Consider the following 24,346-nt stretch of genomic DNA (forward strand, 5'->3'; position numbering starts at 1 on the left):
TAAGTGCACATAGGTTGAAACAGTGAATGTGCATGGGAGCTTTAGATGCATGAATCTAATATTCAGGGTATTGTTGATGATTCAGCCTCAGCCTCAAAGAAAGCACACTTCTTTCTACATGAGAAATAACGCAGGGCTGATCAGGCCTCACCATCAGGGCATCAGCAGCCGCAGCTGTGCACTGAAAACACACAAATCTAATGGACACATGAGTGGTTTTTGGAAAGCAAGAGAACCAGTGTGTCATCCACTCTCCACTCTCAGAATAAAAGCCCCTGTCACACACAAAAAAAAGCCCACTAATGAAACAAACAGGACAGTGCAATAAGCCTGACACAAACATCTTTTAACAGATCGTCATTACTTAGGGAACAGAGAGCGAGAAAGAGAATGAGAATGTCACATTATACGTCAAATTACCTCTTACATTATACATGACATTAAGTGAAAGGCTTTTGCAGTCTTTTGCCAGTGGGTTCACTCTATGGAAAGAGGATACTATAAAGGAGAGAATTATGAATTTAAACCCATTAGGAAAGAATCTTTCAACCCGACTTAATTATGTCCAAAGCTATTGAAATAAGCATTATGAAAAAGAAAAAAATGTCAAGCCTTGTTACCATCTACACACACTTTTAATTTGTGTGCATGACAGCAACTTGTTAACAATGACTTGCTAATGCAAGAAAGAAGAGAGAGAGAAAACTATCTGGATTCATGAAAACCAGAACAGCCATTGCAAACATAATTTTTTGGCTCCCATCCTCTCAAATAGTTTCATGAGCCATATCACCTACAAATTAATTGACAAAACCACAAAACTCCCTACTCCAGATTACTGGCTGACCTATATTAATGTCACACGTCTATCTTCGAGCACTGTCTTACGAAAATGAGAGCCATTCCAAAAATCTACTCTAAAGATCAATATAAAAGACAAAAACACACATATAAGGAGAATTTAGATCAATTTTCTCCTTCAGTGGGCTGCCATCTTGTGGTGAAAAACAAACCGTGTTAACTGTGTAATAAATGAATTGAAACAACAAATAAAAAAACTTAATTCTTTTCTGAGACGTTCCATATTGCGGCCCACCCCTCATAATTCTTCATGCATCAGTTATTATCCGTCATAATTCCCATTAATGTTGCGATCTTTTATGTTGCCAGGTTGTGAAATTTCCATCTGGCTGGTCTTAATTCTCCTCTGGCATGACACTTACATCGTATTTTAAGCATCGGGAAGATCCCTCCACTAATCCAGTTGACCCCTGTCGTTCTGAAAAAGAACTGCAGAATATCTTAAACAAAATTAATACACATTTACAGATTAATACACATTGAATTACATAGATAGGGGATTGTGGTAAAAACATTAAATTAATTCATAACTGCAGACTTGTTGGCTTATTAGGAATTGCAAAACTCATGAACTAATTGAAAATACGGAATTAATGGATTTAAAAGAGTTTTGTTTTCATTTATAATACAGTAATAAAATCTACCCAATACTGCTATGGGTGTCGAGGTGCTTTATATGCTCTATTTCATTTGGACGAGATACAGTGTGCCTACACTTCCCAGATGGTACTGCCCATAAACATTTATGCAATGGTACTGCCCATGGATGAGACCATGCGCAGTTACCCGCAAATTTACTTTCTTTGCTAACAATCCTGGGAGCCTGATGACCATCGAAAACGATGGTCTTACATCCACTGTTTTTGACTGTGTATCGTTCCGCTGGTACTAGAAAAAACATTTTGACAAATAAAATTTATTTACAAAGAATTCACCTTAATTGTTTCAATTGTCTGCATATATCCTTGTTGGACAAACATTATTATACTGTATATATATATTTATAGGGAAAATTTGATACACAATACGCGGAGGGATATCACACATCTTTGCTGTTCGCAAACCCGGAGCAGCAGCAGCGAGAGCGCGGCGGATACGGAGCGACAGTTTCCTGTCTGTGGTGCTGGGTAAGTGCAAATGCTTCGATTTTTCTTTTAAACGTTGGCAAAATAGTAGGTTTTCTCCACATCACCCTGTTAAGGAATAACCTTCAAACATGTTTTTGTCTGAGAAAAGGTGTTTACTCCCTGTGGCCTGTGTTTATTTTCTCTTCCAGGTTTGAGTCAAACGTCAGGGTATGCGCGAGCGCTTTCTTTCTTTGGGAAAGCTAGCGTGTTAGCTAACGGTTGCTAACGTGTTATGCAAAAGTAATGTTATATGTGCCTGTTTTGCCTTTATTGAACGGATGCATAAGCTTGTAACTCCTCTTAGTAATAAAATGGTTAACGCTTTGACGCCAAAACTCCATATTTTTAATTCACAAATGCTGTCGGGAGTATACAAAAATTGTTCTAGCTGATGCCAGTTACGATGTCATCACTGTGCGCCCACTAAGAGAGGCATGTTTGTGAATCTGTTACCGGTTTGCTTGGCAAACCTGTTTGGTCAAACACTGTAACTTCCTCGTAACAACCAAGACTGTATTTTCTCTAAATGTTCAACAAATATATATATATATAGTTATATATTTACTTAGATTAACGGCAACGAATTTATTTCCCCCCTTCCATTTCTTCAGTGCACATGAGATCACAGTGAGATCTGTGCAGACTGCTGTCTGCTCCCTTTCCCCACCACAACAGCCCGGTCTGTCCCATCTGCCACCATGGCCTTTGTGCCCGCGCCCAGCCCCACTGTGGTCGACCAGACTACACTTATGAAGAAATACCTGCAGTTTGTGGCTGCACTCACAGACGCTAACACACGTAAGTCTATGGACCTCGCAGTGAAATGCTAACGTCAGACAGGAGTTCTGTCAGATGCCCGACATGTCAGAAGAAAGTTCATAATGATGCAGTTTCCCATCTGTATTTCATTCCATTTAAATTATCAAGCGCACTTTTGCTTCAGTTGTTTGCTACTGTAAATGTAAATTGATGCACTCCTGAGTTTGGTGTTACCTTCAAAAGTCATACCCAGCAGTGATTTAGAGCCTAAGGCTTTTCATTTCATCGTTTTATTTTTGCTTACTTCATGCTAACTTTTGGGCTGGTTTTATTTTTTAGAGCATCAACAGGTTATCAGATGAAGTATTGATTAGTGTGGATGCAACTTATCCCACTACTTTAAATCAACTTTTTTTAAACATTTGGCAATTATTAAGAGTAGTAAGGGGTTTGTATGATATGAGTTGCTGTAATTAATGTAGCTATAAAAATAGAAAGTGTCTCATAATATTAATATAATATTTTTTGTTTGGAATAAAAGTTACAAATTCAAAAAACACATTTCTCATACATATTTATTGCATTGCACTTTTTCCTGCTAAGTTTCTACAAAACAAATGATGGTTTAGATAAGGCACTTGTGCTTCTCATGGGCGATGTGATGAGAGCGATATGCTTTAGTCCAGTCAAAGGTGCGTGTGCGTGTGTGTGTGTGTGTGCGTGTGTGTGTGATTCTTGATGTACCTTTTGATCAAACTGGACGCTGAAAGTAAAACTGATAAGATCTGAAAGCCCCTGCTAAGCACATGGAGACGGCCATGATAAGTGAAACTGTATCATTAGCAAGTATGAGTAATGGCGACATTCTGTCCTTCAACTTCCAGCTGATGAAACTAAGCTAAAGATGATGCAGGAGGTCAGCGAGAATTTCGAGGTACGTGTGATGAATGTTCTCAGTGTGTGCTGAAGGGGATTCATTTTAATTGTCTCTTGATTTATTATAATGGATATTTAAGAAGTTTGATAGATTCCACAAAAACCTAATTCTCTAAGGATTTGTTTGAGCTGTAACTGAACCTAGGAAATATTCAGTACATTTTTGATGCAGGGATGTATGCCTGCAGCAAAGAAGCAGAATCTTTGATGAACATTTGCACAGCACTGAAACGTGACTGCAGGATATACTGAGTTTCTACACAACATGACATGTCTTGGACTTTCAATTTCAGAACGTGACATCTTCACCTCAGTACTCCACCTTCTTGGAACACATAATCCCTCGCTTCCTCACGTTTCTTCAGGATGGAGAGGTTCAATTCCTCCAAGAAAAACCTACACAGGTATGTGGCTTCTTCAATCTAGTCAGCAATGTTCAAAACCTACAGACAAGTTTAGCAGAAATACTGATTTGGTCACTGCCATTATTCTCAGTAATAAATCAACATTAAGAAGCATGACTGCAGTGGTAGATGTGGTCCAACGTTCACAGTTGAGCTGACTCGCTTGCTTTAATAATAATCCCATACACCCACTTTTGATTTAATCAGTTCATTTGATCATACCAAATGGTATAATTGTTCCAAAGTTGAAGTGTTGACTTAAAATGGTATCCATTTTTTCAGCAATTGAGAAAGCTGGTCCTGGAAATCATCCACCGCATTCCAACAAATGAACACCTTCGTCCACACACCAAGAACATCTTGTCTGTGATGTTCCGCTTCCTGGAGGTATGAGTTCTATTCTCTTACAACAGAACATTTAAAGTTTTTTTTTTCATTTTACCTCATTCCCTTACTATATAACTGTATTTTTACCACTCATAGTTGAGTTGCTTGACTGTTTAACAGCTAATCGGTTTCCAAAACTCAGAAAATGCATATTGAGTAAGCTGCTACATGTCTGTGGCACTAACAGTTTGCTTTTTGGCAAATAAATATTAGGGAGTTAATCCATAGATACAAGAACTAGTGTGTTGCCATGTCACATTCATGTTTTTCCTTCTTTTTTTTCTTTTCAGATTGAAAGTGAGGAAAATGTGCTGATATGCCTTCGCATCATTATTGAGCTGCACAAACAGTTCCGGCCTCCTATCTCTCAGGAGGTGAGAACCTTAGCAATATTCCTTGAAATTTATGAATTAGGTTGAAACATATTATCAATAATTAATTTAACTGTGAAATATTTTTTGAAAGTTATACAGGGCTGTCCACAACTTAGTAAATTCTTATCCGAGTATTTTTTCGATTTGATTGAAAAACCTGTCAAATTGTTTCCCTGTGTTTTGTAACTGTTCTGTTGAATGCGGTCTTGCAGAGTGATTTTTATTTCTTTTATGGTCTAGTTCTGACAAAAGCATATTTGTCAATGTTCATGTTATGCCAGAGATGAGTATATAAATAATTGGTTTCCTTTCATTCTTGAAGAAAAAGAACAGAGACATTTAAAAATGTTCTTGAAGTTCTGGATTAATATGCTCTCCATAATCCTCTCTTCTCAGATTCATCACTTTCTAGACTTTGTGAAGCAGATTTACAAAGACCTTCCGAAAGTTGTCGTAAGTACAACCTTCACATCATTGGCTTTGGTTTTCAAGTGTTTGGCTCTGACTCGATTACGTTTTTACTGGGTGGACTGAGAAACTTGTTATTTTCGTTTCCTCTAACCACCGTGTCTTTCTGCCCCCACCAGGCCAGGTACTTTGAGAACCCGCAGGTGATAGCAGAGAACACTGTTCCCTCCCCAGAAATGGTAGGGATGATCACGTCGGTGTTGGTCAAGACTGCACCTGAGAGGGAAGACAGCGAAACACGAACAGTAAGCTAGCTAACCAACCGTTTGTAGGAGTTTATATCTCCACTGTTTCAAAATCCATACTGCATACTTTTACAGTACTGTCTGTAACCACAGGATGGTAGTAGTGCACCGTGTTGGCACACTAACAGGGGCACCCACAAAACTTCCATCTTACTTACCCTCAGCTAGAAAATACATGAAAAAGTACTTGATGCTCACTTTCAGCGTATATTTTCGAACTAAATGTTTTATAACATAACACATGATTTTTTTGTCAGTTTAACAGGCTAATGATTCTAATGATTTTCTTCTTTTTTTTAATGATTTTTTGGTTTTTATTTTAACAATTTTGAAAACATTCTTACAGCACAGGAAAAAGTGTGACATTTTGTAACGGGAAATGCACAAGAACTGACCAGGATTTAAACCCTCAACCTTGTGGTCAGATGAGTCCACTTCTTCTTGTTTACTGTGTACAATGGTATATCTGCCAGAATCACTTAATTTGATAGGGCTTCAGCTGAAGAAGGGTGTGGTTAGTGTCCAGCATTTACGTCACCCGGTTATTTTAGTCATCGTCATTGTGTCTCTTCCTTTGTTTCTGCCTCTAGCACACCATCATCCCGCGGGGGTCCTTGTCTCTCAAAGTGCTGGCAGAGCTGCCCATCATAGTGGTGCTGATGTATCAGGTTTGCAACTTCTCTAAACATAACCATCACACAGTAACTCTTGGTAACGTGGTCCAACAACAGATTTTTTTGTTATTCCAAAATGTGTTGCCTTGTGCTTTTTGCCTAAATTCATTTTACATGCAAAGAAAACATAAACGTGGACATTTAGGACATAATATACTTCCGTTTTAGGGTTGGTTTAAGTTGCGTTTTATTTAAAACATTCTGACCATGCTCACTGAATTGGCTCCTCCGCATTTTAATAATAATTGTAGTCATGGAAGTTTTAACACATTTGCCTATAAAAATAGATGTAGAAACTTGGAGTAATCAAATGAGGCTTGTTTTTCATTAATCAAGATTGTGTGTTTGCTCTGTCCCCATAGCTATACAAGCTGAACATTCACAATGTGGTGTCAGAGTTTGTACCCCTCATCATGAACACCATCATGCTCCAGGTGTCACCGCAGGCCAGGTGAGGTTTGTGTGTGTGTATGCGTGTGTGTGCGTTTGCGTGTGCGTCACACAGGATTTGAATTAGCCTTTTCAACAAATTTAATTTGCACTTTACATCCATCAAATGTACGTGACATTTGATGGATGTAAAGTGCAAATTAAATTTGTGGAAAAGGCTAAAAAAGGCTTATCCTATGTTAAGAGAATGTTTGTTTTATCCTCCCTCTCTCTTGTAGTAAGTTTGTTGATACTTTTTCCTGACACTTTGTCTGCCAGACCTGGAGATAAAATCCATTTGGGGAAGTTAAAATAGTAGAAATTGTCTTAGCAGGAGGTAAAACCTCTCAGGGTAGGAAAAGACTTGTGTTAAGCATTCGGAGCAGGAAAGGAAATGGAGCAAAGCTAATTTTGAAAAAAAATACCCCTACCAGTCTATTGCATGTATAGAGAGAATGTCTCCCATGTAGAATCGAGTCCCATATGTAGACACACAATTTCAACCCCTTTAATTGCCACCTACTGCAGGTGTACGACATCATTAATGCCTTTAATGGGACCAAATGGCTTTTATATGTAAATTGTGCGGTTTCCTTTGCAGGCAACACAAGCTTTATAACAAGGAGTTGTATGCGGACTTCATTGCTGCGCAGATCAAGACTCTGTCATTTCTAGCCTACATCATCCGAATCTACCAGGTACACCTGTTTGATTACTTCCTGTTGTATCAGTTTTCTCTGTTAAATAGCTTCAGTAAGTCATAGGGATGTAACAGTATGAAAATTTAACGTCACGGTTATAGTGACCAAAATTATCCCTGTTTTCAATATTATCGCGGTATTTTTAATAGTTCAATTTTTTAATAGTTTAAAAGTTCAATATGTTCAGAAATCACTGATAGGCCGAAACAAGTTGAAACAGTTTCAAAAAGTTTAATAGTGTTGTATTACAAAGATATAACAATTACCCGTTACACCAGTTATTGTTAGATCCCTATTCTTAAAGGAAAATAGTTGTCATTTATAGCTGAAGCCCTTTCACTTTCATCATTGTATGATTTTTCTCACCAGTATTTGGCAAAGTGTAAAATACTGTATATACTTTAAAGTGCTTGTTTTTTGGGAAAGGCCTATTCTCTTGTCAAAAGTGGCCTAATATTAACCACTATCAAAGATCCCCTGAACATATCCGATGTAGGTGTAATAAATCCAGCGGACATGTTTTAAAGGTTTGTTTTCTGGATATTATTGCTTCTTGTGGAGGTGAGGTGATTGACAGGAAGCAAAATGTAACCCAATGTGCTCACTGATATGAAGGCACAGAAGCTTGGAAGAATAAAGCTAACACAATTTGAAAAATTAAATTAAAACTAGGTTTACTTTTATATTTAGTTTGTCCACACTGAACAAGAATGAATGACACTAATAACTTCCTCTAAAGCTATCTCCTGCTACACTGACTGTGTGCAGACATTTTCAGGGACAGTGTTAAAGACAGTAAAAACTTGACAGCACAAACATAAAAAACACTCATGATACCAACTTCTAACCCACCAAGAAAAATTCTATTAGGGGATTTAGTGAACTGTTCTTTGTGCTGTTACAGACACCCTGCCTGTCCAAAAAAGATACCATATTAAATACTTACTCAAACATTGTGCTTGTATTGGTATTGACCTGGTAATTCTTTTTCCAAACATAGGTTGCTTCAGCATACAATCATTTTTAGTAAATTGTGCATTTGTTGTATGTGTGTGTCTACCCTATCAGGACCTGGTAGGGAAGTACTCTCAGCAGATGGTAAAGGGCATGCTGCAGCTGCTGACCAACTGCCCCTCTGAGACTGCTCACCTCCGCAAGGAACTGCTCATTGCAGCCAAGCACATCCTTACAACTGACCTCCGTAGCCGTATGTACACACACACACACACACACACACACACACGCACATTGCTTTTAAGTGTTTCAAATTTCTTTGTACATCTGTCTGTCCCTTTCTTGTCAACCCCCTGGAGGGAATTTCTTCAGATTCGGCACAACCGAATCAGGGATGAACTGATTGGATTTCGGTGCACAAAAGTCAAGGTCACTGTGACCTCACAAAGTGCGTTTTTGGCCATAACTCAAGAATTCCTACACTGATTATGACAACATTTGACACAAAAATTCAATAGGATAAAATGATAGTGATAACAGTTTGTATCCATAAGGTCAAGGGTCAACTTCACTGCGACATCATAATCACAAACGTTTCTGGCCATTCTTTAAGACCATAACTCAGGAACAGTAGGGGAGACATTTGGTCAGATACTGAGTTAGTGATACATATCTTGAAACTGCGGTGATTGTATAGATCTTCTCTGCTGCCGGGTTGATGATTGTGAAGCTTCCATGTTTTGCCAAAACATACACCCAATACCTTTTTTTTAAGGTGCTTCAAAGTTCTCACTACATATATTATATGAGTGTGGACAGACATTGATTGAAAGGTACCATGGCATGAAAATGCCATGGTACCTTTCCACTTTACCACTTTATGAGGTTTGTTAAAATAATATGAGTTCCCCCAGCCTGCCTTTGGTCCCCCAGTGGTTAGAAATGGTGATAGGTGTAAACCGAGCCCTGGGTGTCCTGCTCTTTGCCCTCCCAGAGAATTTCGCCCGCCCATGAAAAAGAGAGAGACATCATGGCTTTCAAACAAGCAAAGTGGCAGTTGGTCAAGGCTACACTCCCAGCCTCCCCCCCCCCCCCCCCCCCCCCCCCCCCCCCCCCCCTCAAAAGCTATGGACTCAAAAATGGCACATACTAAGGAAAGCTCATTGTGGGACTGGCTGTAATTCTGCACCAAGGCTGAATTTTGGGAAAGAGACTTCAGATATGGTATTAGGGGACCACTAAGTCCTACATAAAAGCATCCAAAGAGCACCATGTCATGGGACCTTTAACTGCAACTTGACTGATTGATGGAGACATACAACTGCAAGGTAGTAATTCTAGTTCTTAACTGTCAAACTGTGGCTTATACCTCCATTTTGATTTGGTGACTGAGCGGTGAAAAGAGAGAGACTGAATGAAATGGAATAAAAGCTCAACCACCCATCAGTGAAATATTGAGACAACGATATGCATTTCGGATGATTTTCTGCATTATACTGGGAGTTGCTTCTGTGACTCAAACCATTGTCAGTGATTTGGCACATTTTTGCAAGAGATTTGAAATTGTGGAGTTGCAGGAAACTGAGGAAACTTTCTAACAATAACTAGGTGTTTTAGTGACAGTTCTCTACCTGCCAAAGCAGGGGAAGAGACAGTGACAGTTATTATTACATTTAATAAAACAAACATTATAACTTTATTCTTCATTTGGTTATGTATCCTATCTCCCTGTACATCAAAAACATATTTCAACATACTATTTTTTTTTTTTTCCTTTCACAAGGGGTTACAATATTCATAAGGTCTTATATATCCGAGCAAGTCAACATAAATATACAGTATTTATACAAATAAGTCTAAACAAATTGAAATATCAACACTGAAATAACATATAAACAATACACAAGCATATGAAAATAGAATGTAGTTGTATATATAAATTAGGGCTGCACAATTGTTATTTTTTTAAAGATTGTTTTTTTTTTGGGGCTTTTCAGCCTTTCATGGACAGGACAGGTGAGAAAGGGGAGCGAGGGGGGGAATATTCAGGAAATCATCACAGGTCGGAATCAAACCTTGGACCTCTGCATTGAGGCATAAATCTCTGTTTGGTACAGAACCTGGCAAAAATTACACTATAATCATTTAAAAACGTTTTAATAATTTTCAATGAGAATAATGATACAAAGATACAAAGATTCCCTCTAATATCGTGAATCATATCACAATCACATTATCAGTGAAAATAATGCCAATGATACCGGGCAGCCCTAATATGAATTCACCTTACATAGATCTGCATATTCAGTCTGATACACATAGGAAAATATCCATATCATTTGTGTCATATAATATAAAATAATCCTGTTTCGTTTCAGAGTTTATACCTTGTATGGACAAACTTTTTGATGAATCCATCCTGATCGGTTCTGGTTACACCGCTCGGGAGACTCTTAGGTGAGTTTTGTGCATGCTCACTATCATTCGATCTCCTTTGTGTCAGTACTCTTTCTCTCTTGTGGTTGATGGCTCAGCCAGGTGCATGTTAACAAGTCCTAGCATATTAATCAGGCAGTTCTCTGCTGCCGAAATTCTCAAAGAAGCTAACTCCAACACTGCAGCACAGATCGCACTGTCAAGTTGTCATGTGCACCTGCATCTCCCGAGGCCATGCTGCGCACACATTCCCACCTTGTTGACTCTCTTCAGAATGCCAAACTAGCTCACCTCATCAACAAAATAGCTGTCATTTCACATTAGTACTACATAGGAAACAAGGCATTTGGCTGAGACCTGGCAGGGCTACCAGTGTCACTCATTAGCTCACTTTTTCTCTCCACATCTCCCTTGCAGTGCCATTTGCATCCCAAAGCTACTTTCCATATCTATTAAACTTTTCCTTCTGCTTTCCTGATTACTACTTTTTCTGCCAGCTCGCTGGAGTACACTGTTTCTCGTTTTTTCGCTACCATTTAGTTAGAAATATAATTATAGTTCCGCTCTAAATGTCATTGTTACATGTTTCCATTACTTTCCAGACCCTTGGCCTACAGCACACTAGCAGACCTGGTGCACCATGTTCGTCAGAACTTACCCCTGACAGATTTATCCTTAGCTGTGCAGCTCTTTGCCAAGAACATTGATGACGAGTCACTTCCCAGTAACATCCAGACCATGTCCTGCAAGCTGCTGCTCAACCTGGTAGACTGCATCCGGTCAAAGTCAGAGCAAGAGAACGGCAATGGACGAGACATCCTGATGAGGATGCTGGAGGTAGGCAGCCCACAGCTTGGATCTGTAGTCAAGACACTGATGTATATTACATAAACATTCATGAAGAAATGTTGAGTCAATTTTCCCTCTCCAATACATCAGGTGTTTGTGCTGAAGTTTCACACCATTGCACGGTACCAGCTTGTCTCCATCTTCAAGAAGTGCAAGCCTCAGTCAGAGATGGGTGTGGTTGACCCAGGGGTGTTACCCGGGGTACCAGCCACACCCACCCCATCCACTACCCCTGCCCTTCCACCTCCTGCTCCTCCAACGCCTGTTGCCGCGCCACCTCCACCCCCAACAACGTCCTTTGACCGAACTGGTGAGAAGGAAGACAAGCAGACCTTTCAGGTTTCGGACTGCCGCAGCTTAGTCAAGACTTTGGTGTGTGGCGTAAAGACAATTACTTGGGGCATCACCTCTTGCAAGGCCCCAGGAGGTGAGATGACCCAGGCTTGGCATATAAATAAACCTCTATTAATGGTTGTTTTGATGAAATTTGGATTTTACCTACATGCACTAATCCCTGTTTTTCTTTTTTAAACCAGAGGCTCAATTCATTCCTAACAAGCAGCTTCAGCCAAAGGAGACACAGATCTACATTAAGCTGGTCAAATATGCCATGCAGGCCTTAGACATCTACCAGGTACAGCCAAAAAATCTGGACTTTACCATCACTATTTTAACTGGTGTAAATAAAATTAAGTTTGCCCATATAAAAATTCTTACCAAATAAGCATATGTCAGTAAGACATGGCTCTCAGAAATAGTGAATGAACAACTGACGTTTCTCCTGACCAGGTTCAGGTCGCCAATAACCAGCAGACGTACATCAGGGTGGCCAACTGTCAGACTGTACGCATGAAGGAGGAGAAGGAAGTTCTGGAGCACTTTGCCGGGGTCTTCACCATGATGAACCCCCTCACATTCAAGGAGATTTTTCAGACAACTGTGCCGTACATGGTGGAAAGGATCTCGAAGAACTATGCACTGCAGGTACATGCTGTCTCCTATATATACAATGTGTGAATTAGATTTGTATTCCAGGTACTATGTTTTTCTCACAATTAATACAAGTTAATATGTAACAATTCAGATGCTAAGTTCTTCAGTCTTAATTCATCTCTTGTGCTCAAGTCTGGTCTTGTTTTTCTGCTTCCCAGATTGTGGCGAATTCTTTCCTGGCCAACTTGTCAACGTCTGCTTTATTTGCCACCATCCTAGTCGAGTATCTTCTTGAGAGACTACCAGAGATGGGCTCCAATGTTGAGCTCTCAAACCTTTACCTCAAACTCTTCAAACTAGTATTTGGTTCAGTGTCACTGTTTGCTGCTGAAAATGAGCAGATGCTCAAGGTAAGTGGATGTTTTTGTCGGACTAGTTTCTTTTTTAAATTTCTTTTTGATTTTTGTCACTTTTGATTAATAATGCTGTCCCTGTTTTCCTCAGCCACACCTCCACAAGATTGTCAACAGCTCCATGGAGCTGGCCCAATCAGCTAAGGAACCCTACAACTACTTCCTGCTTCTCCGGGCTCTCTTCCGCTCCATTGGTGGAGGCAGTCATGACCTGCTCTACCAGGAGTTCCTACCTCTTCTACCTAACCTGCTGCAAGGTAATGTCTCACACACCATTACTCTGAATTGCGGATGAGTCATATTTGAATGTGAAAAAGTACACCTCACCTTTTTAATTCTCTCCTTCCCATGCTATTAGGTCTGAACATGCTGCAGAGTGGCCTTCACAAACAGCACATGAAGGATCTATTTGTGGAATTGTGTTTGACGGTGCCAGTGCGTCTGAGCTCCTTGCTGCCGTACTTACCCATGCTCATGGATCCGCTGGTGTCTGCCCTCAATGGCTCTCAGACTCTGGTCAGCCAGGGCCTTCGCACCCTGGAGCTGTGTGTGGACAACCTTCAGCCTGACTTCCTCTATGACCACATTCAGCCTGTCAGGGCCGAGCTCATGCAGGTGGGGGGTTGTTCTTATCATCATGCCCAATGGCATTTTTTTTCTGAGCTGCACGGCAGCACACATTTAGATCCTACAAATAACGGATTTACAGTGTATCCAATTATTAGACCATTATCTCTATATCAGTTAGCATATCTGCCCTCTAGTGGTCAACAGAGGATTTGTCTATATCTGCACAATATGCACTGAATCAGGATCAGTCACACATGCGTTATTATGGAACCCACACAACTTCTAGGCAAGACCCGCTCTTGAATAGTGTTTACACGCACCTATTGGACAGGCATTCATGCTTACGCAAGGTAACGGAACCCGATTTGTCCAGGTCCTAACCCCTGACCAGTCGGCTATCCTAACCTTAACCACTTAAGGTCAATGCCTAAAACCAACCAGTTGGGCCGCTTTGTTGGGCAGGACTTACCTAGAAGTTACGCGGGATCCATAATAATGCGTCACACCCATCTTCAGCCCAATACTGCTGAACTGGTTACGGTGATTCCCACCTGCAACATCAAGTCATGTTTTTCATTCCGCTAACTCTGCATTGGTAAAAAAAATAGAGCCAAATAAATTGATGTGGTTTTAGTTGAATTATGACTTCATTGCTATCAATATTCAGTAGCTTATAACGTACAGGGACTAATTAGCCTTCCCAGCATTTTGTTGTTGTTTAGTAAAGTGTAGCAGTAATGATTGTAATTTGTCATCACAGTTTTGACACAGGTCTGCCATTTTAAGTCATACAGTATAATTCTCTTCTTCTGTTATTTCCTGTCAACACTAAAGCTTAAAATTTGCCGCTCCTTCTCTTCCTGTGCTGCAGGCGTTGTGGCGTACCCTCCGTAACCCGGCTGAGAGCATCTCTCATGTAGCCTACCGAGTGTTGGGAAAGTTCGGTGGCAGCAACAGGAAGATGCTGAAGGAGTCTCAGAGGCTGCATTATGTGGTGACCGAGGTCCAAGGACCTAGCATCAAGGCCGAATTCACTGACTGCAAGGCATCCATACAGCTACCCATGGAAAAGGTAAGACCACACCATTGGCAGTGAATGCTTGCATTATGTTCACTGCTTTGTTAAGTTGTTTGTAGATCTCTAAGGAGGAAAGTTTTTTGGATGATTTCACTTTGTTACATTTCCTGAAATCAGTCTCCCTTTTTGTATTTCAGTTTTAGAAATAAATAATTAAACGTAAAAGAGCTTGATATTCCACATTATTGTTCTCCACTGAGAGCAATATATCCTTGTCGTGTGTGTGTGTGTGTGTGTGTGTGTGTGTGTGTGTGTGTGTGTGTGTGTGTGTGTGTGTCCTCCAGGTAATTAAATTCACCTCCTGTTTCTCCTCCTCATCCCCAGTCAGTAATCATCAATCTAGGCTGGGCCACCATGACGGCATTATTTACTCTCACTAATGGCTGCTCCTTCTTTCTGGCTATCCATCTGTGTGTTTGCCATCATCATGGGCGCAGGCAGCAAACACAGTCTCACACACTCACTTGCCGCACAGGCTGAAGGCACAAATCTCTAGCAGGCTCACAATACAGCCATATGGATACTTGGCACATTGAGGGAAAGGCAGTTTAAAGTGCTGTAAGGTAGAAGAGAGATCAAATAACAGTGATTTGAATAACTTGATTCTCTTCAAGGTTGTACGAGTAAACAACCAAAAGCGATTTCAGCAGCTTTTCTGAGTATCTTCTGCTTGGTTTGCCTGAAAAGCTGTTTTCCAATTCCATTTTATCTTTGGAATATTGTTTTTACTGACCACATCTGAAAAATGTTTTTATTAGGTCTGTACTCTTAAAAGACTTGAGTACAAATTTGCATTCAAAATTGTCTTAATTTTCCCTTCAATTTCATATCTAAAGTAATATAATACTCGTCAGAGTCTCAGTCCTGACAGAAATATCCTCATATCCTAATACACTGACAGGTTTACAATTCAATTCTGCGGTGCCCTCATCTCTCTGCTCAACCTCCCTCTCTTCTTGCATCTTCCTCATCTTCTCCTCTCTGTTCTGAGTGGCATTAATTAGTTCATTTTCTCCCTTTTTAAGTGCCTGGCTGCCGTGGCTTGTCAGCCCATAATTTAGAAATCATAATGACCTTTGCTCAGCCAGATGGTGCCCTGTGTTACTTCCTACAAATGGATCCCATGTATGGTTGCATATCGCATTTTAATTCCCATATTAATAATATGGAATATTGGCATTTTGCAAGATACTAACTTGTTTTCAGAATATAAAATGGTGAAGATTTTAAAGTAAGGTTTGTCTGGTAAATTCCTTTCAAGGCGATAGAGACCGCTCTAGACTGTCTGAAGAGTGCCAACACAGAGCCCTACTACAGGCGACAGGCCTGGGAGGTCATTAAGTGTTTCCTGGTGGCCATGACCAGTCTGGATGACAACAAGCACGCTCTCTACCAGCTTCTGTCTCATCCCAAGTAAGTAAACATTCTAGGTTTGATTTTGACTGTGGCTTTTGCCTAGATATTGTGGTTATTGGGTTTTTTATTTACAATTAATTAATATTATTTCAGTTGTAATGCAGTAATCAATGCTAGATTAAAGATGTGTTAGACTACTTTTTTTCTTTCTTTTCTTTTACCACAGAAGCATTGTCAAATTTATTTTAAGGAACATCCTTGACATTGAATTTCTCTACATACAGTCCTTGAACTGTCCGCTTAGGTCTGCACAAGTGGCGAGAGATGATACAGTCTCATGTATTAGCTCTTGTAGGGCTGAGTACCAAACTTTGATAGTATCAAGTATCGAAAAATGCCTTGTCATTCACTACCGAATTTCAATACCTAAGGAGGAAATCTCATCAGTGTAAGTGAGCCAATAAGCATGCAGCATGCTTGTATCAAGATCTTATAATGCTTGTGATTGGCTGTCTAACGTTACATGTTGAAAATGCATACAGGAAAAAACAACATTATGCACAGAGACGGGGCTCACATATGTTGCTGTTGTCTTTTGAGAGGCTTGGCTACAATGTGTGTCATAGGTGAATGTGCAATGTTGTAACTTCTTCAAATGTATTTTATAAATTCGGTATGTAAAAATAAGTATAGTTCAGGAACCTGTATCCGTGTCACAGTGCGGTTATTGGTACCAATAGAGAAAAAGCTTTGAAAGATACCCAGCCCTACATTTGAGTCCATACACAGCCAAGTCTTTGATCAATCACCCCCCTCTTTAACTTTTACTTGACTCAACTTGATCTTGATCTCCAACCCTGTCCACCGCTTACCCCACCGTTCCTGTCTACCCTTTCCTAAGACCCTTCACCACAGCGGGCAAGATGTGTGTATCATCTTGCCTCCACCTCTATCCCGCCACCTGCTGCCATGCCCTCCTTTTTATTCTCTCACATCACGTCTTCACCACCCTCCCCACCACACACTGCCTCATCAATTCCGTCTCAAGAGCGGGTGTTGCTAATTACACACTCGCAGGCCCTCACCCCCTGGCAGGCTTCACTGCGAGACAGAGACACATACATGAACAGACAAACAGGAAGAGGGGGTTGGTTGTTAGGTGGGTTAGTCACATTACCATCATTGATTCCGGGGCCAGGGGCTTATTGACTTTCCCCTGTCTGTTTTTGCTACACTATGCCCCTTACACTCTCCTGTCATTATGCACTAACACACACTTTGGACATGAATATGTCGGTGTGCCTATTTCTGCGGGATAATGAAGTGGGTTAGTTATGATCAGGGGGCCTGCATGCCCCCTCCTCTTGTCCTCTCTCTTGAAATATGTAGTTTCTCTCTTTCTCTCGGCCTCCCATCAACTTTTTTACACATTGATCCTTGCCTCAGTATTTGTGATTGTAAATGTACCCATTCAGTTTAAAAAAAAAAAAAAAAAACACATTGAGGAAATCATGAAATGCCAACTGGGGACAACACAGCAGTGATGGAGTGGCAGGCCCCTGGATGAATGAAGGGGATTCTATCAGACTTTCTGTCAGCCATGCCACCCCTTACTTTCTCCAGCTTCCTTGGCTCCTCTCACCCCACCCTCCCTCCACTTCTTCTCTCTCCTCCTCCAAAGAGCAGTCTTTTAAATGGCAATAATGAAATGAAGCGATCCATCAGGCCTGCCCCTGGCGTGTGGCATTATAAAACACAAGCTCAAGCATGGAGAAAACAGCTGCTCAATCACACCAAGGCCCAGTTGCCTTCAGCCGCAGTAAATAACAAAAGATACCAACAGGGGACAAAGAGGGAGGAATAGAACGACAGAAGGAGTTTAGAGGAGAGAGAAAATGTAAGGACGGAGAAAATCAGAATTACAGGTTTATGGACTGCAGACAAGCGAAGGACATGGATCTTTATTTTTTAAATATTTGCAAATTGACTGAACACAAACTCCTTTAAAGAAGGTTTAAGTGGCACTGCCACATACTATTATTTTGTCCTTGTTAATATGTAATCCTCTAATTCATTGTGTGGTTGTCTCCCCATTAGCTTCGCTGAGAAGTGGATCCCCAATGTCATCATCTCTCACCGCTACAAAGCACAAGACACGCCTGCCCGCAGAACTTTTGAACAGGCCCTGACTGGGGCATTCATGTCTGCTGTGATAAAGGACCTGAGGCCCAGCGCGCTGCCCTTCGTGGCCAGCCTGATTCGCCATTATACCATGGTCGCTGTGGCTCAGCAGTGTGGTGAGGGACTAGTGCTCTTGCTCTTCTCTACATCTAATATTAGCTTTCTGTTTTGCACCGGTATTGGCATTGTTTCCCAGCTGCACAAGAATATCAGTCACTTTCCAATTTTGTCCTTTCTCTGGTTTTATTAAGATTTTATCTTCTTCGTTTTTTTTATTTGACACCAAATAAAAGAAGAATAAAACACGTATGAATTACTTGCCCTGTAACACGTAGTTGTAACATCTTTTAATCAATATTAAGATTCATATATTTCACGTTAACCATGTTTCCTTTCCTTTTGTCCTCCCCTGTGATCCCAGGTCCGTTCCTGCTGCCGAGCTACCAGCTGGGCAGCCAGCCAAGCACAGCCATGTTCCACAGTGAGGAGAATGGCTCAAAAGGCATGGATCCGCTGGTTCTGATTGATGCCATAGCTATATGCATGGCCTATGAGGAGAAGGAGCTGTGTAAGATTGGAGAAGTGGCCCTGGCCGTCATTTTCGACGTCGCCAGCATCATTCTTGGCTCCAAGGAGAGGGTATGTCTCTGGAAGGAGAATGTTGGAGGGTTCAGTTATTTGTAAATGTAATGAAGACAATGACAATTCCACTCATTGTACCAATTGTTTTGTGACTGGGGTAAACTGTGCTGGACATTAATATAACTTAGGAAATACTTTACTCTCAGTATTGTGCTAGATCAACCCAGAAAACCTTATTCTGACAAACGGATTGCTTGCATTTACATATTGAAGTTTGACGTGAACATCTGATAAACCCTTTTTTGACAGTTTATAATCATTCTTCTATGCGTTTGATGTAAGTTTTCATACAGTATGTGATTGTTTTTAAATGGGAATCAGTTAATCATCCCAGCGTATTGTCTACATCTTCAGGCATGCCAGCTGCCCCTGTTTTCCTACATTGTGGAGCGACTGTGTGCCTGCTGCTATGAGCAGGCCTGGTATGCCAAGCTCGGTGGCGTGGTGTCCATTAAGTTCCTAATGGAGAGACTGCCTCTGATCTGGGTGCTACAGAACCAGCTCACCTTTCTCAAGGCCCTGCTCTTTGTCATGATGGACCTCACAGGAGAGGTGAGAGGAAATTACTGAATAACCTAATAATTAGCAAAAAACTAGTAGAAGTGACACCTCTGTTTATCGATTAGGTGTTAAGACTTACCTGCGTTTGTTGTCGACTTTTCTTTTCAAATTTTGCCTTGCAGTGGGTGCGATGTAACATTTAGTAACTTTCCTCTTTTGTTGCACCACTTACTGCAGTGGCATTGTACTTACTAACTGATTGATTTTTGCAATAAGGTGTCAAATGGAGCAGTAGCCATGGCTAAGACTACCCTGGAGCAGTTGCTTGTGCGCTGTGCCACTCCACTGAAAGATGAAGAAAAGACTGAGGAGCTTCTGGCTGCCCAGGACAAGTCTTTCCATATGGTCACGCATGACCTGGTCCGAGAGGTCACCTCCCCCAACTCAACCGTCAGAAAGCAGGCCATGCACTCCCTGCAGGTGCTAGCCCAGGTCACCGGCAAGAGTGTAACCGTCATCATGGAACCTCACAAAGAGGTGAAACCAAGGACTGTAAAGTTTTCTATAAATGTTATGCTAGACAACTTTTTTAGGTAAAAAGCATTTCAGTTTAAACGCAAAACGGCTGTAATTAGGGTTGTGTTTGATCACTCTGGACTGATGCCTTCTGAGAATTTGTTCATTTTAAAACAAAAAAAGTCTGTGAAATACAGACTCTGTCTTTTAATTCGCATTAATTGATGGTTTTCTTTGGGTTTCCCTAATTTCAGGTGTTGCAAGATATGGTTCCCCCCAAGAAACACCTGCTCCGCCACCAGCCTGCCAACGCCCAGATCGGCCTGATGGAGGGCAACACCTTCTGCACCACCCTGCAGCCCCGCCTCTTCACAATGGACCTCAATGTCATGGAGCACAAGGTCTTCTACACAGAGGTATGAAAGTCACCGACGTTAATCAAATGTACTTTTCCTAAATGTTTCTTAATGTTAATGTTTATACTATGCTATTTATATATAGCTCTTTTTTCACTTTCGCACAAAGTTATGTGGTGCAAGGGCATCTCAGGCTTAGATTTAGCATATTTTCACAAAATATATAAAAGGAGAAATGTGTGTGCATCTGGCTTAAACATTTTACAAACAGTTGACGCTATTATACATATCTTCTATCACTACATTTAGCTGATTATTGACCTCTAACCTTTGCCTCCCCCCCCCCCCCCTTCTCCTCTTCCTTATAGCTGTTGAACCTGTGTGAGGCAGAGGATGCTGCTCTGATGAAGCTTCCCTGTTATAAGAGCCTTCCCTCGCTGGTTCCCCTCCGCATCGCTGCTCTTAGTGAGTAGGACGTGCTCAACTTAATATTGGTTGTTGAATTTTTGCAATATGTGCTTAATTGTCTTCTGTGTTTTTGTGAAACCTAATATGACAGATTGTATTATAAGTTAAAGGTCCTACTTCTGTCATGTTAGCAGAGACTGTTTTGATAATTATTGCTGGACATATTTTGTGCTTTATCGTGTGTGTGTGGTGTGTGTGTGTGTGTGGTGTGTGTGTGTGTGTGTGTGTGTGTGTGTGTGTGTGTGTGTGTGTGTGTGAGAATTGAATTAATAGCTATCATACTAAAATTACTACTTAAAGTATTGACTTGATCATCTCTTGTGTTGAGTTTTACTTTATTTCTTGTTTAGATGCCCTTGCAGCTTGTAACTACTTGCCACAGTCCAGAGAGAAGATCATTGCTGCCCTTTTTAAAGCCCTCAACTCCACCAACAATGAACTGCAGGAAGCGGGCGAGGCATGTATGAGGAAGGTCAGTGCAACCTTTTTCGTTGTTTTCTTGTTACTTGTGAATGATTTGGATTTGGACATTGCATTAGGGTTGTACAATATATAGTTTTTAATTGTCATTGCGATATCAATTAGTGCAATAAACCCATCGCAAAAGGCTGCGACATATCAAGCGTTAATGTCGCTTTATTTCATGTACAGGTCACGATTTTCAAACGTGACCATTTCACAAACTATCGTGACACTGGGCTGCACTGGGGGACAAAACAGGGAAATGAAATGCCACATGTGGGACGGTGACAACAACTTGTGCCAGAACACGATCTGCTGTCTCCGGTGGACAAAATAAACGGGGAAATTAAACGCCACACACCCGCAACAACAACGGGATGGACCGTCACATGCGAGACGTGATCCCCAGGCACAGGGACACGAGCCGCGGTCTCTGGCACGCAAAAACGGGGAAATGAACACACTGGCCACAACAATGGTATGGTTGTGGTTAGGAAAAAAAGAACAGGGAAAGGAACTGTCACACGCAGAATACGCCGACAACAACAACCCGAGCCCGACACAGTTAAAATCCTTATTTTTCTCATACCAATGAAACATGTAGGCTACATGTTTGTGTGGAAAGCCTGCTTTTATTAAGCAACTGTAGGAAGGCATTTGGGGCAACAAGCGCACATTAATAAGCTGTTTAATTTAAAATGTTCAATGTGTTGACCTTTCCCGATCACTTCATTTCCGAATGTGGTCAGAAAACCAGGGGAGACTCGTTACCTCCAGGGCTAACGTTATAAAATGAATAACATCGGGGTTAAAATCCCGTTTCTGGCGAAGAAGTGAATGAACTTTGCTTTCAGTCTGGGGTTTATTTCGGAATACCGCACACACTGTGTACAAAACTGAAACTTATTTCACCAACTCTGCTCTGGTCACATCTGCAACATGTCTGCTTCCACTTTCTCTCTTCTGCCCACTTCCCACACACACAGTCCCACACGCAATGAGCTCTTTTAAAGGAGCCGCAGCACCATTTTACAACAAATGCCTTATCGTGCTGATGTGACCGAGCCCGACCTGATTCCGACTATAATTTCTGTCCAAACCTGGCCCCGTTGGGCTCGCGTTGGGTATCCATGCCTTAGTTAGGAAGAGAATAACGCGGAAAGGAACTGCAACACGCGGGACGCAATCCTTGGTCTCCGGGGTGAAAGTCCTGTGTTGTGTGACCCATCCACCACCCCGACCAACCTCTCTGTGTGGATTTTCAGCTTTTCATATTACCGGCTACCGTTATCGTGCTGTGATCACAAAATAGGCTTCCCATTGAAACACATTACTTCCAAATTGGTAATCAACACATGAAAATAACGACAATAATGTGACCACTTCAACTGCCATGGGACTGGGCTGGACGTATCGCCAAAGACACTGGTTGTTTGTCTTTATTGAAAGAAAGTATCAGTAAAAAACTGCATGTTAAAATCTAAATGTCATTATTTTTTTAGTGGTGCCTTTTATAACTAGTTCAATTAAAAGAACGTTGGAAATGATTTCCTTTCTTTTTTTTTTTTAATTCAACAAGTGATTCATTGTATTCCAGAAGAATACGGAAAGCAGCAGAAAGGCAGAACTGAGTACACTTTATTGTTTTATTTTTTGCAAGTAATATCGTTATTGTGATATTCAACAACATTATCACATATTTCCTCACATTGTGCAACCCTACATTAAATCATGATCACAGTAAATACTGTGCTTGAATTTGTTACGTGTTCAAGGAGGCTGCATTTTGAAGTTGTGAAATCGTTCTGGCCCATCTTAGCATCTTAACATTGGCTCCTGTTTGAAAACAATTGATTTTGAATTAATTTCAAGACTTTATCGATTACTTAGAACGCTCAGACCTGTGTTACATCACTCACTTCAGCTGCAACTCCCTTTGAGCAAAAAACACCGGCTGAGATCCACAGACATGACCTTTCTAAATCTGGATTAAAGACTGTGGCCTTAAGCCATGAAGCAATCTACTTAAGTTCAATTCAAACTAGTGAAATCACATTTTCTACACCATTAAAATGGCCCTCTACTCTGTCACTCTTATGCTTTCCCCTCTCAATTATCTAGTTGTCTATCTTATATAATTTTAGAGCCTGTTACTTTGTTAGTGGTGTGCTTTTTGTGACTGTTTTGTTTTCTAAGTATAGTTTTTTATTATCTTGTTTTGCATGGTTCTCTTTCTTTGCTTCCTCCCTGCTTCATTAGTTCTTTTTATCTGTATCACTCATGTCATTTGCCATCTTAGAGGCCCTTTGGTAATCCTCCCCTCACACCATTTCCCCACCCAGTTATCTTCATATGGACCTCCCTCTGCTTTATCACACTCTCCATGAACCAGTTGTGCCTCCATTCATCAAAATATCCATACCCTCCTTGCCTCTATCCATCTATCTCAAGCTCTTTGTCCCTTTTTCCTTCCATTTCTATGTCCTTCATTTTCTGTCTTTACCACCATCACTCCTTTTCACTATCCTGTGAATCTTTTTTTTTCTTCTTTCTTCTTTTTTTCTGCCAGGCTGTTCTCTGCTCCTTCCATTCTTTCATCTCTGCCCTGCTAGCACTAATGAGTGTTGCCATGGCCCAATCGATACAGGATGGAGGGTTTTTTTCTCAGCAGTGAGAGGAAAATGAATGTGGCTGCCATGCATCATTCTTGTGTGTGTGTGTGTGTGTGTGTGTGTGAGAGAGATCAGTGTGTGTGTGTGTGTGATCTGTGTGTGTGTGTGTGTGTGTGTGTGTGTGTGTGTGTGTGTGTGTGTGTGTGTGTGTGATCAGTGTGTGGTGTTGGCATGGGTGCTTGTTTACAGCTGGTCATGCCCTCATTTGAGTGGCTTTAGATCCTAAATAGAGACACAAGAGGTAGCGAGTTCATGGGTCTAAAATAACTGACAAGGCCAGGTCTAATGTAAAGAAAATATGATTTGTGGAAGGGAAATAAAAATGATTTGGCATTAACGCATTGGTCACAATGAAATTTGATCACTGATCATCATAATACTTTAAAGTGCTAACATATGTTTTTATGTAAGGTTTGACAACATCAGAGCAAAACAAGCCTGTATTCTGAGTTAGGATAATAATGTCAAAAGTTTCTGTAGAATTATATTTAAGCGAAAAAGTTTACTTTTAAAGTTTTTGAAATTGCAAACAAATGTTGTGTGTGTATATTGTGTACTTTTTATATTGTGGGAAACGTTGCAAACTTAAGAATT

At 40.8% G+C, this 24,346-nt stretch overlaps 1 protein-coding gene across 1 annotated transcript in view; it reads left to right on the plus strand.

Moving 5' to 3' along the window:
* Positions 1 to 1,901: 1,901 nt before the first annotated feature.
* The window catches only part of trrap (transformation/transcription domain-associated protein), a gene marked incomplete at its 3' end in the record, with an annotated part of 91,364 nt that continues 68,919 nt past the window's right edge, over positions 1,902 to 24,346 (plus strand). Inside the window, 29 exon segments of the mRNA XM_032502770.1 lie at positions 1,902 to 1,988; positions 2,600 to 2,786; positions 3,632 to 3,681; positions 3,977 to 4,087; positions 4,370 to 4,474; positions 4,765 to 4,848; positions 5,245 to 5,301; positions 5,436 to 5,561; positions 6,152 to 6,229; positions 6,598 to 6,686; positions 7,266 to 7,362; positions 8,434 to 8,572; positions 10,698 to 10,776; positions 11,358 to 11,592; positions 11,695 to 12,031; positions 12,141 to 12,238; positions 12,394 to 12,588; positions 12,756 to 12,947; positions 13,042 to 13,207; positions 13,309 to 13,565; positions 14,392 to 14,592; positions 15,860 to 16,011; positions 18,052 to 18,251; positions 18,557 to 18,774; positions 19,132 to 19,329; positions 19,555 to 19,815; positions 20,049 to 20,210; positions 20,519 to 20,615; positions 20,969 to 21,090. Coding sequence (XP_032358661.1) covers positions 2,687 to 2,786; positions 3,632 to 3,681; positions 3,977 to 4,087; positions 4,370 to 4,474; positions 4,765 to 4,848; positions 5,245 to 5,301; positions 5,436 to 5,561; positions 6,152 to 6,229; positions 6,598 to 6,686; positions 7,266 to 7,362; positions 8,434 to 8,572; positions 10,698 to 10,776; positions 11,358 to 11,592; positions 11,695 to 12,031; positions 12,141 to 12,238; positions 12,394 to 12,588; positions 12,756 to 12,947; positions 13,042 to 13,207; positions 13,309 to 13,565; positions 14,392 to 14,592; positions 15,860 to 16,011; positions 18,052 to 18,251; positions 18,557 to 18,774; positions 19,132 to 19,329; positions 19,555 to 19,815; positions 20,049 to 20,210; positions 20,519 to 20,615; positions 20,969 to 21,090 — 4,206 coding nt within the window. The 5' untranslated portion in view covers positions 1,902 to 1,988; positions 2,600 to 2,686.

Source organism: Etheostoma spectabile, chromosome 21 (genome assembly GCF_008692095.1).
Source record: "Etheostoma spectabile isolate EspeVRDwgs_2016 chromosome 21, UIUC_Espe_1.0, whole genome shotgun sequence".
NCBI lineage: Eukaryota > Metazoa > Chordata > Actinopteri > Perciformes > Percidae > Etheostoma > Etheostoma spectabile.